Genomic DNA, 13,172 nt, shown 5'->3' on the forward strand with positions numbered 1-13,172 from the left:
CGTGTATTTGTAACACAGTTTTAAAGCTTAAACTGTTTTGTCCTTATTACTCTTCAAACACATTGTGAATAAATAAACGTGACAAAATAGGTTACGGATACTTTTATAAATGAGAAAATATAGCAACATATAATAGCTTTATCTGTATGTTTGCAAGAGAACAAAATGTCCAAAAATATGTATTGGAGGTTATAAAACAAAAGACTTAACAATGAACGAAATTCGCTTGTATGTTGACCACAGGGTCTCCTCCAATCATAGACACGCGCCTCTATCCGTCGTTTCATTTGACCAATCAAAATCAAACGGAACGCGTTTTTCGTTTGTTAAACATTCTCACGTTTTTAATAACATGTAAAATGGAACGCAAATAAGTGAAAGGTCTAGGAGTGAGCGAGATAGAAGGATAAAAAATATGGGAATCACGAATGTTGTCAATTGTCTTATAGTCTTTAGTTTATTCACGTTTTGTAGGTGCTCGAAATATCGTGTTATTTAAATAATGTAAATTCACGTTTATATTTGTTAAATATTTATTCCAGGTCGGGTGGTAATTTAATCGAGGTCTTAATTACCAATACTGGTGATCTAATATAACAATACTTCATCTTCCCACCACCATACCTTATCAGAGACATAGCCACCGTTCCCTACGTTGAAGCGATGAAAATCGAACCCACCTAAATTACTCGTTTGACTAAAAGTGCAATCGTTAATGTTATTTTAATGTCGGTTGTTTGGCATTTTCTTATTAAGATACAGACGCAATATGAAATTTTATTGTCCAGTTCATGAAACTGCTATTAATATGAGATAATTTCATTTTTAAGTTATCTGCATTTGTCAAGTTCAAATCTTAAAGATACTTTCATATAAATAAAATCTACGAGATCCTTCTGTAGATTTATAAATGCTTCTCTTTATTAGTAATTTACTAAACTATATTTACAAACTATATATCAAATTACTTGAATTACGCTTCAAGCGTGTAATGAAATTTTAAGGATTCTCTCAATTTCAACTCATAATGACATATATTTTCTGATTTCGTATTAGTCAAAGAAAGAGACAGATAGATAAAAGACACGTGTGTTATGTGAATTAAAAACGTAGCATTTATTTGTTTTATCTTAAGATATATTATGTTCATTTGTTTATTTTGTTATAATGAAATTATATCTTTCGAAAAGAAAAATGGTTTTTTAATTCAATAATTAATCTTTATTTTTCTATTTTGAACTCCGTGAATTAAGAGATTAAGAAGATTTAAATTCTTATTAATAATTAAGGTCGTTGTATATGAATTGCATTTATAATAAAAATCCATCTCAAAAATAATAGAAGGTTAAGGAAAGGACGACCCCGAAATAGATAGGGCAATAATATGCAAAATCCCTCATTACGAAAAAAAAAATAAACAATGATCATGATCTGTAGAAAATAATTATTGATCTTTATATTCAAGAATAAATTTATCGATGATAAACTTCGCAATTTCTGGTTGTTCACTCGGCACCATGTGTCCCGCGCGCCGCAGTAACACATCTGCGAAATTCCCGCCATTCTTCTTGAACCTGTAAAATTGCATACATACGTTTTCTTCATTGTTTTATGTTTATGTATACAATAAAATAAACAAATACAATCTGATTGAAAGAAAACAATTTTTAACCTGATTAAAGCTATGTGTATTATTACAAACTTATAATTATAAGATAAATTTTCCGACGTACTTTACAGCGTGCGTGGTCAGGTTTACTGAGCGTTTCTTAATATAATCCGATTTCATAAAATTCAATTAAATATGTCTTGATAAAGATCAAATAACTATTAATAATAATAATAATAGCAATATTTATTTAAATACTTTTACGTTTAATACGTTTCTATTTGAATCTTCTTTTAGTGTATCTGTGTGCCTTTTTTTGGCGACGGCCTCCTCCAAATCCCGCCGTTTCTCTCTGCACTCAAAGTCAAAGTCAAAAATCATTTATTCATACAGGTAACACAATGTATACTTATGACGTCACTGTGCCACTCTCGGTCATGTACCACCAGCTGTAAGCTTTTCTTTAATTTGGTCTATTTAAGGTGGATACCTTCTCAGTTGTCTTCCTCTTTTTAATTTGCTGTACCTTGAGCACCAGTTTAGTACTTCTTTGCTCTACTTTTCTGGACCTCTTGCTGTGTGACCCGCTCATTTCACCTTTAGTTTATTAAATTTCATTGTAACATCTGTTACCTTTAGTTGATTTTCTTTATTTTATCTATTCTTTTCTTTCCTATCATATTATATATTTTATTTATAGAAAAGCAAAGGGCAGGAAGCTCGTCTGAAGTTAAGTGATAGCGTCCATGGATACTCTTAAGGCCAGAGGGATCGCGTGTGCCAGTCCAGCAGTGCCTGGTCCCACACGAATATTATTATCCTAGGACCTCGGCAGAACGAAAGACCTGCCCACCGACTAGGTGGTCTGACGACATCGTCAAGGAGGTTGGCTCCCAGTGCATGCAGATACCCCAATAACAGGGCGTGTTTGAGGGAGATGGAGGAGGCCTATGTCCAGAAATGGACCAAAAAAAAAGGCTGATGATGATGATCCATGTGAGTATGCGTAATGCAGGAGTTATATCTATTGTAATGCTTTTAGGCAGCAAGTGGAACAATGCAACGATTTTTCAGTCTCTCTTCTGTTTCTGTTCTGTTAGGTGTAAAAAATATTTTCAGTTACTTACGCTACAATTCTCTTGTCGCCAGCATTGCGCAGACGCCGTCGTGGGGCTTCCACATACTCATCTCTTTTTGACCATTTTAAGTTGGAGTAGAGGTTTACTGATAAACCATATGGCAGCATTACATCCAACTGTCCGCTAGGAAATTATTATTATATCACACATTTTTGAAAGTTATTCTTCTCGTCTCTTTCCATAGGTTAGACAAATAGATACGTGACAAGCATTCATAAATATAGAAGAGTCTTTAAATATAGTCATTAAAATAACGGACACAGAACACACAACTAATTTACCAGCGATAAGTGGTCAATGATGTTTTACGAGTATAAAAATACAGACGCAAATTATGTAACCTACCATTAGTTAAGTTACATATAAAATAAAACAAAATGTTGGCAATTAACGTAGACCTAAACTCATATTAGTTTTTACCACAGTCATTAATTGTAATTAAACATTCTCGTTTCCGAAAATCTTCAATTACATAATCGGATTTAGATTTATGAACCCTTACATAATTCAAGTTAGTTTTTGTTGTCGCAACCTAAAATTAGGTTTAATTGTATGCTCATATAAAGAAAACACTTTTTAAATGGATTGAAGCTATGTATTATTATTATAAACTTATAATTATTTACATAATTTTAAATTTATTAACATAATTTCAATAGAGAAGACGGCCTAAAATTATCAAACACCTGGGATCCAATAATATCCAAATTAAAACCCCAAGACAAACCCCAAGTCTTCTCTATTGAAATTAAAACTATGTAATTAAATTTAAACTTATGTAAATAATTATAAGTTTATAATAATAATACATAGCTTCAATCCGTTTAAAAACTTTTTTCTTAATGTGTAAAAGCTATGTCAACAAAAGACAATACTTTATGCTCATATTTTAAACGAATAAAATCAATTGTTACCAAGCTTCAAACAAAGTGCCACCAAACTAACCTAGTACAAGGAATAAATTCAATTACCTATAACACAGGACTCCATAATGCTCAAGAAGTTCTTCAACCCACGGTTTCGTTGTGTTCATTATATCTAGCTGCATTTTTTCATACACATACTGGTTATTTAAATCAAAAGATGCATTTCCTGTGTGTATTTGAGCTCTAATGTCTTCTCGCTTAACGAAGTGCTCGAACGCCGGTGCACTGTTATTTTGCTCATCATTGAAGTTAAATAAACTTACGCCGCTGTGTTTCTTTATGTACTCCAGAGTTTTGTTATACGCCTATAACAGATATAATATTTGTTTCATAGAGATGAAGATTCTTATTCTACGCACCCGAAGGCGAGGTTTACTAGAGGTGTAAATTCTTATGGATATTGAAACTGGCCAAGCCCGACGATTTGTATGCAAGTTCAATATAGTACCAATGACGCTACAAACATTTAGGTCTGGGTCTCAGATTTCTGAATCGGTTCCGTTATCCGTAATAGGCAAGTAGGTGATCAATATAGTTCTTACAATATTCATCTCACAATGAATGACCGTTATTATCAATAAAGTTACTTTTGGCAGTCATCGCGTCATATATATACCCATTGACAGCAACGCACCCACTAGGGGGGAGTTGCTGGCCTTTCATGGAAGGAATATACTCGTTCTCTAAAAAATTAGACGTCAAAAATACCTGGGAAGAGCCCGGGAGTCGATTACACAGTTTGCTAGTTCGCAAAAGAAAATGTCTCGTGAAGCGGACCTTGGCTGACTTCCAACTTTCAATGAAATTACTAATACTTTTGATTTTTTATTATTATTTGAATGGTAAGTACTTTAATAAGGTCTAAGAATCTTTTTCGCTACATATACATTCACACCTTCAACAAATCACTTCAACATAATTTGCTCTAACAAAACTAATCCGACCGGCCAGTCTGTGGTTACGAGGTCCGCTCTTGAGGTCGGAGAAAGAGAGTCGGAAATAGTCAGCCCCCACACAAAGCACGCTAGCTTCATAATAATTCTTACCAATGCGGCATCCAACATTTTCTCCCCCCTTATGGCCTCAATAACGCTGTCTTCAATTGTTTTCAGCACTTCTAATTCCCGACTTTCGAGAAGACCAAGAATTCGACAGAATTCCGTATAATGCAGCATGCTCAGAGGGTCTATCAAACCATTACCAATTGCAATGCCCTGAAAATTACTTGTAATATATTCTCCTATGTCCATTAAGAAAATGCTAATGTACTAGGCATTTATCGTTGCATTACTGAGCGTTTCTTCAATCAGTTTTTGCCACGCACCACCAATATGTAGAACCAACTGCCCACCGTAGTATTTCCGAAACAATTTGACTTGCCCTTCAAGAAAGCTAGAGCCAATTCTAGGGCCGGCAACGGACTTGTGGTATCTCTACAGTGGGCAGCTGGTTCCACATAGTGGTGGTTAGAGGCCAAAAACGTGGAAAACGTGGAACGACGGAAGCCGAGGTGATGATGATGTATTCAATATGAATTCATCAACTATTCAAGTTACTAAATCAAAAATGTCATTCCCTTAATCAAAATGGCATTTAAATGACTGCCTATAATAAAAATAATAATGAAACCTTCAAATTAATTGGATGCTTTTCCATTCTTCTATGTATTTGAATGGCCAAGGCAGGTACGTATTTCCCTGCGTATGATTCACCAGCAACAAACAATGGTGCATCTTGTAACTCCGGAAACACTTTCAGGAATTGGACCAGAAATGTGTGCATTTGATCTCCAACCTGGAACAAAATTTTTCTAATCTAAATTGACGTCAAGCCCTCTAGACCTTGATCAAGCTTCCTAGCTTCTCAGCCACAAATCTGCCTGATAGGGTTCCTATATAAAAAATACGAGAAATATACGACTCGTTCCTAAGGAATAATAATTGTATTGCTATATATAAGTATATACGTGGGTAACACTGAAAATGTTTAGAACTGGCCAGTTAGAAACATTGCTAATGAACACTTTTTTGAATTTCAATTTTCGAACTCTTTGGTAACCTAATGTAGTACATTGCATACATTTGTTTTTGTAAATTGGCGGCAATCTAATTCTTTTGTTTCACGTGAAAATAAACCTAACGCGAGAAAACTTTCGGTCAATGATTTATTATGACTTTCATTGTGGGCTTACTGAACAACAAAGCTATGATAGGCTTCGATTAGCATTTCTTAATGAAGCCCCATTTCATGCCACTATTTGCAATTGGTTTAACGAGTTTAAGCGTGGACGTAGCAATCTCAATGACGATCCGCGTGAGGGACGTCCTTTAACAGCGACTATTGAAGATAACATCAGTGCTGTGCGACGCCTGATAGAGGAAGATAAGACAGTGACCAATCAGCAGATACGGCAAGCCTAGGCATTGGTATAAGTCAAGTTCAAAAAATATTACATGAACGTTTAGGCGTCAGGAAGCTCTGGATTCCCCCTAATTTAACCGACGACCAGAAACACCCTCGCACGGACTGGTGAATAGTTGACTATGGTAGGTGTCGAGATAATGAGTCATCCGCCATATAGTACTGACCTGGCGCCCTGTGACTTTCATTTATACCCAAGAACTAAAGATAAAATTCGAGGTATTCGCTTTACGAGCTCTGAAGATGCGGTGAAAGCGTACGAAAATGCCATAGAAGAGAACCCTAAGGAAGAATAGGCCCACTGCTTTTCTCGATGGTTCCATCGAATGCGACGATGTGTAGAGAGGAACGGAGATTACTTCGAAAGACAATAAAAGTATTGGCAACTTTCTACATTAAGCTGTTTTTCATTATCTAAACATTTTTAGTGTTACCTAGGTATAAGAAAGTCGTGTGAGTTACACTATTTATCCCTTAAGAATAGCTGAACCGTTTTGGTGAGAAGGTTAGCTAGCTTTTTATCGTGTTTGACGCGACATAAAACTTGGTACAACGAAACACAACAAACAGAAAAATGATATGCCGATACTATCATTAACATTGACACGACTTAAGACAATCGAATCGAGTTTAAATAGTTAATTTATAATTAGAAGTTTTTTTAATTTTGAAAATTTTGTTTTAAGATATTTACAGGACCGCTATTTTTTTACAATACCGATAAACAAGTTTCACTTCAATACTTCTACATAAACACTTATCAACTATATCCTGCTCAATCGTGATTTCTGTAATTCATCTTATTATTGCATTGTAATTCCTGAACCGTGACATTAGCAGTTTCTTTTGAAGTTATACTTCTTTTGGCGCGAAATAGAAAAGTGATGAGAGTAATTATTACTATGCGCGCGCACAGCGTTCAAAAACCGACACCCTGAAGTTAGCATAGTCAACATTTAAAATAAAATAAAAATCTATTTCTTTAATTATCTAGAAATATTTATTTGTGATGTTCAAATAAACTTTATTTAACTAGATAATGCGTTATAATAAAACTTTCAATGGTTTAAATACCTTTTTTTCTACAAACGTAGAATAAGGCGATTTTTTATCTTGTTACGCCAAAGAAGTATAACTTTTAACGCGTGTACATAAGTACGCACACACGTATTTTCTCCATGTTTTTATTATTTTAAGTTTAAGTTTGGAAATTCTATAGTTTGGGAGTTACTTATAATTTTATTTTTGTTGATTTGCTTATACACTTCTTGGACTTTACACTAAATGTTCTTTTTTTTAGTTCTTTCCTTGATAGGGTTGCCTGGAAGATATAGCTTGTTAGCGATAAGGCCACCCGCTGTATCCCTAATAATTTATGTTCTTTTAATGTAACGATGTTTATATAAATAAAATAAATATAAATAATAAAAAGGGAAATCATTTAAGCCTGCATAATTAATGTCAAATTTATAATCTTACATCATCTTCATTTTCAGTGTAGCCTCGATCATCGCCCGTGAAACTAAAACCGACTCCCACAGGGTTGTCCAAGAAAAGTAAGGAATAGTCGGAGTTCCAGGAAATGTGGTGCTTTTTGACTGTAAAATTACAATTGATTAAAACTTACTGCTTTATTCATAGTGGGAGTGTTATTGCAACGTGCTAATTGCTTTATTCGGTGCACTGTCAAAATTCCAGGAACAATAGACAAATATAGAACGCTTTTGTTTTGTTCACTGTATACAGCTGTCACCACTGAAAACTGTTGCTAGTGACAGCAACTTAAACCTAATTTGGGGCCATTTTTGATTAAAATAATTGTGATTGTATTTCTTTTATGTGTGTGTGCTTTAAATAAACGTTATTTCTTTATTTCTCAAATCATATTTTACCTTCTCCACTACGAACATCAAATGGCCCGATAATATCAAATAGGCCTTTAAGCGAGCTATAACCAGGTCCTCCTTGAAGCCATATAATCAGGGGTGTGGTGCTTATGTTCTCTTTAAACGGGAAATACCAGAAGAAAAGATTGGAGTCGTACTTCTCATTGACAGTGATAAACCCCGAATGACTCTTTATATCCAGAAATTGAGTTGAGTTTACTTCTGAAAGTTGCTTTGCGAGATCTGTACTACCATTCTTGATGTAAGGTGTTAGTATCAAACAGTCTCCGCATAGTTCGTGGGATCTTACGTTGATTACACTGAAATTAGATAAAAAAATAAGCTATTATCGATTTTCAAATTGGATGAAAAGAAAATAATGATATAATGATCGAGTATTTGTTAGTACCGCCCTTTCTACGGGACTTATACAATTCCATATGGTAGATGTTTGTCTATTGTTTAATAATTATGTCCCACCTGAACTGAGACATATAACCAAAACAATGAAATGCGCTATCGATATAAAAATCGACTGACAAAAGTTACTGACAGGCGCAAAGTGAGTTGGGATTTTATTTACTTTGACGTCTTTTGTGTTTTTGAAGTACGCAACCATAGTACATAGACTGTCTCTATATAGAGGTCATGTGGTTATTTTTATTAACCTTATTGGTCCTCAAATCTTAACTCAAATTTTCGGTTAAAAATAAGTGTAAGTATCAAGACATAAAGTGTTAAATGCTAGTGAAGGATTTAATTTAACAATCAAATATACAGTATTTACAATATTCTTAACCTACATAGAAATAATTAAAAATTAATAAAAAAAATTAAAAACTTTCATTTTCTCGCTGTATTGCGATACTTATATACTTTAAAGATCGATTTACCGACTCCATCCGATATTCATTGTTCATTAAAAAGGGTTAACCAGTACAATGCAATTATCTTTTAGTTGCTATTTTATATTTCTATAGCTAAAATTTTTCTTATCCCTTAAAATACCGTTTACCGCGGCGACAACGTGCATGAAAATTTTCAAAATTATACCCTTGAGATTTAATCGCGCTTAAAGGTAGAATCACTAGATGCTACGTTCGGTGAATATGGAGAAATTTCCATCTGAAGCCAGCTTCTTGAATAATATGCGCGGTGTGTCTTGGTGAAACAAAATAACTTTAGTGAGTTTACCACGCCGGTGCTTGCGTATTTCCCCACGCAACTTTGTGGAAACGTCATAAATTCGGAATTGGAGATGACGGCCTCTTCTAATAGTGGACTGGTTACTGGGTCATAATGATGATAAGCCAAGCTTCGGCTACATGTACTGAGTCAAATTGATCAAGATGTTGTTATTACAAATCCAAATAGCTTTGTAAAAAATGTAGTCTCGATTGTTTCTGCGCGTCAGAAAGTATCCTGGGCAACCAATGTTGCAAGACACTTTTCATACCCAAATGGTATTTGTATTTCTATTAATATCTACATGTCTTATGCTATAAAACAAACAGTAAGACGGCGTTCCGCCAATACAAAGTTTTATACATTAACTTTTTAATCGTTAGTCCTGTCAGTACCAATGTGCGCCGTCCTGTGACGGTCATTTTTAATGGAAGTTCTCGAATCGAAATAAGAGTATGAAGTGAATGAACCCCTAATGAATATCTCAAGTCTTTTAGCAGCTCCGTAGTAAAAAGTTTCAAGCATAGATATCTTTTTACCGCGCGAACATAAATTTCACCCAATTTTAAAAACACGCTCCGACACGACGCAAACAAATGACTTCAATTAAAAAAAAATGTTTGTTTTTTTATTTTTATGATACCAGTTGAGTTTGCCTGCCAGTATTGTATTAGTTTTAAGGAGAATGTATTACATTAACACTTTTAATTGAGCACCCCTATTAGGCTTGCACTTTGAAGTTTGTGTTTATAAAATTAACCCAATCCAATCCCGCTTCCTCCATCTACTTAGCCATGTTTTGGTTCCTGCCATTTTTAAAGTGAAACAGTTACAGAAACATAATATGAGCATGTCTACCAGACGTCCCTACACTTATTTATACGCCTTGTTGAGTTACATTCATTCTTAATTTAATGAACAATAATCTCACCATACAAGTAATACACAAAACACGAGTAACTTCATCGTAACATGACAAAATGGCAAAATGGCATTTCAGTGTGTCTGATCGGTACGAAAACATATACCAAAGCGTGAAGATAACTCAGTTAATGGTTAATTAAACAAATCTGAATTAAACAGATTTCTGTTGATGCATCGAAAATGTAAAATAAGCATCTTTTATTACCCTTATTCATTACTTTGATTAATGTATCGTCCTTTCAACCTCTGCTGTACAAACATTACATGTTCACATTGTATCCCTGACTTCGTACTAACTGATCTGAAATTATGGTGATTGATGTGCCCCTTTTCTTTTTATGCGCCTATTTTCTTCTACATGTGCCCCTTTTATTTTTTCTGTGTCCTTTTTTATTGTCCCTTTCACTGTTTATGAAATGTATAAGTTTTAATTGCTTTGCTTCGTTTACCTAAGTAATTTTCTTATATCCAGTCTTTTATATTTATCTCACAGTGGTTGCCTGCAAGAGATCGCTCGAAAGCGATAAGGTCCGCCAACTGCCCCTAATTTTTATTTAATTATTTTAATTGTAATTTTAACTGTTTTACTGAAACGAAGTATTAATAAATAAATTTATACCAGCTGACCCTGCACCCTGTTTTGGTAAATACCTAGTTTATTGTGTGTGGCAGAAGTGACTCCTGTAGACGCCTGACAGGGATAGCTGATACTAAGAGTTGAAGAATTTCACCTCGACGTCTTTTTTACCTTTTTATTTAAGGCAGTTTTTGCCGCCCATCACCACTTTAGGGAACCAGTAATCTACTTAAGTATTATCTAACCAATTCTACTTAGGGTCCTGTAAGAAAAGAGTTATTATTATTAAAATGCTACTCTCGCGAGCCCTTTGGCATTGACAGTTTCCATAGGTTGCGGTATCGCGTAACATCAGGTGAGATTACTGCCGGTTTCCCCTTTCTAAAATATGAAGATTAATGATAGAGTAGTAAAAATCAGGGTTAGATTATAAAAAAATACAACTTTGGGATGGATCAGCCTCACTTAAAGGTACAATGGCTTACAAACAATTCCAGGTTTTGTTAGGTCTACAGACCTGTGACACGAGAATTTTATATACATTATACCCTACGTTGGAGGAATTTTGGCGTATACATTAATAATTTTCAGTCCTCCTAACGTGAAGCAATTGAAAACAGTGGAAAAAAATGTAGGACTCCTTCCCGTACAGTAGCCAAGGAGATTTTAGAATAATAAAATTGCATATATATATACTTGTACAATGTATGACAATAAGATGAGGATAAATAAAGGCTTTTTATATTATTATAAACTAAGTTAACCACCTCCTCATTCCCCGGTGGGGAAGTATTACATGTCAATAAAAACCAACATTACATTTTTTGTTATTTTTCCATCAAGTATCTTTTGACATATAATATATAAACACCCTTAAATCCAGTTAAAGTTCTTTAAAACATTGCAGAGCACACCGGTTCATACAAACAGTGTAAATATATGAAGGAAAAACTGTTCTTTAATTCGGGATTCGTACACATGCAGTAATTCGAATCCAGAGAGGATTTAATAAATACAATTTGTTTTATTCGACTGTAAGAATCTAAAATTTTTTAGACATGTGCCTCTCATGCCTCAGGTGTTGGGTTCGATCCCATGCTGTGCAATAATAGACTTTCTGTATATCTGTGCCTTGAACATTCACTCGTACGCTTTACCTCGCTAGTAGACAGCGTGTGTCAGGCACAGAAGGCTTATCACATACTTGGCTATTAAAACAAATGATCACGAATAGATACAGTAATCTGAGGCTCAGACTTCAAAATTGGAGCGCCATTACTTCACTGATAAACAAAATATTTTTGATTAATTAATTAATATAATTATTTATTCCACATCCTTATTCTAACATTACAGTTACAACTAATTCGATAGAACGTCAAATTACCTACACCGATTATCCTACATAAAAAACATTAAAAAAATATGCATTGATATGCCTAAATCTTATAACTAACAATATAGCAAGCAACTCTTGTGAACTCAGCCAGTGTACAAACAAATAGGTCTACCTCAGTAGAATTTTTGTTAATTATTCGTTTTGCTCGCGCTTTGCTAACCAAGTTGGAATGTGCGTGGGGTACATCCAAAACTTTTGAGGGAGGCCTTAGGTTTCTACTTAGAACCAGTCTCTCCATAATATCCACATTATGATATATAGGTATACAATTAAAATTCGATATAAATATTTTATAAACAAGGCTATTTAATATTCAAATGTAACAATATTATAAGTTCACATGTAAGATACTAACATAAAAAAGAACCTTGAAACTAATTTACATTCAATACGGTCCCTCGAAGCCTTTTCCAAGCCTATCAGAGATATCTTAAAAAGAACACCGATAACTCGGAACATCAATTTAAATGTAAAGCACACTGTCAGAAAAAACTCCCCACCGTGGGAAAATTTATGTACGGACGTTTGTAAACGACCCAATGCTACATTAACGATTTGAGTCACGTATCATATGTAACGTATCGATGTTTGTTTTACTATCAACAGCCTAAATATAGAGCAAATCACATTTGTAAGCGTGCAAGAATCTATCATAGGGAGCGTGGGAGCGCGTTCATGCTAAACAGGTCATTGGTACCCCATACCTGTTCGCGCATCAATTTAAAGGGTGTCCCAATTATATATATTGCCAATATATTAACAATATTGAAGGAAGGAAATTGGTTAGATTAGTTCACTGTGAGACATGACCATTTTTATTAATATTTGTCTCGTGTTTTCTTCTTCTTGACTTCAATTTTTTTTTTTTTTTTTATAAGGGGCATACCAGTTTTTTCTTTTTTGCTTTTGTTTTGGTTTTAATTTTTTGCTATTATAATGGACAATTTTATTGTATGTAAGTAAATCACTGTTTTGGTTGATTGACAGTAGTTATCGATGCTCGTGTTATTTGTGTACTATCAACTGTTTGTGGGTTTCCTATTAGCTATTTTTTTTGACTTCTCTTGCGTGGTATATCTGGTGTATTCTTTCTATTTTCATTGTTC

At 34.2% G+C, this 13,172-nt stretch overlaps 1 protein-coding gene across 1 annotated transcript; it reads right to left on the reverse strand.

Annotated features, from left to right (window-relative positions):
- Positions 1-1,424: 1,424 nt before the first annotated feature.
- On the reverse strand, positions 1,425-10,193 carry LOC123707055 (venom serine carboxypeptidase-like). The gene is made up of 8 exons (XM_045656825.1): positions 10,098-10,193; positions 7,988-8,301; positions 7,575-7,693; positions 5,304-5,468; positions 4,721-4,888; positions 3,720-3,979; positions 2,737-2,871; positions 1,425-1,574 (listed from the first exon to the last, which is right to left on the reverse strand). Exons 1-8 carry the CDS (start codon positions 10,130-10,132, stop codon positions 1,445-1,447), a joined length of 1,326 nt encoding a protein of 441 aa, XP_045512781.1. The 5' UTR covers positions 10,133-10,193; the 3' UTR covers positions 1,425-1,444.
- Positions 10,194-13,172: the final 2,979 nt, after the last annotated feature.

This window comes from Pieris brassicae, chromosome 3, assembly GCF_905147105.1.
Source record: "Pieris brassicae chromosome 3, ilPieBrab1.1, whole genome shotgun sequence".
In the NCBI taxonomy this organism is placed as follows: domain Eukaryota; kingdom Metazoa; phylum Arthropoda; class Insecta; order Lepidoptera; family Pieridae; genus Pieris; species Pieris brassicae.

Excerpts from the sequence above, each read along its gene's own strand:
- LOC123707055 (XM_045656825.1), bottom strand. The coding sequence starts at position 10,132 with ATGAAGTTACTCGTGTTTTGTGTATTACTTGTATG. Across the intron at positions 4,889-5,303 it reads AGCATCCAATTAATTTGAAG|GGCATTGCAATTGGTAATGG; the intron begins GTTTCATTATTA and ends AGTAATTTTCAG. Across the intron at positions 3,980-4,720 it reads AAATGTTGGATGCCGCATTG|GCGTATAACAAAACTCTGGA; the intron begins GTAAGAATTATT and ends TATCTGTTATAG.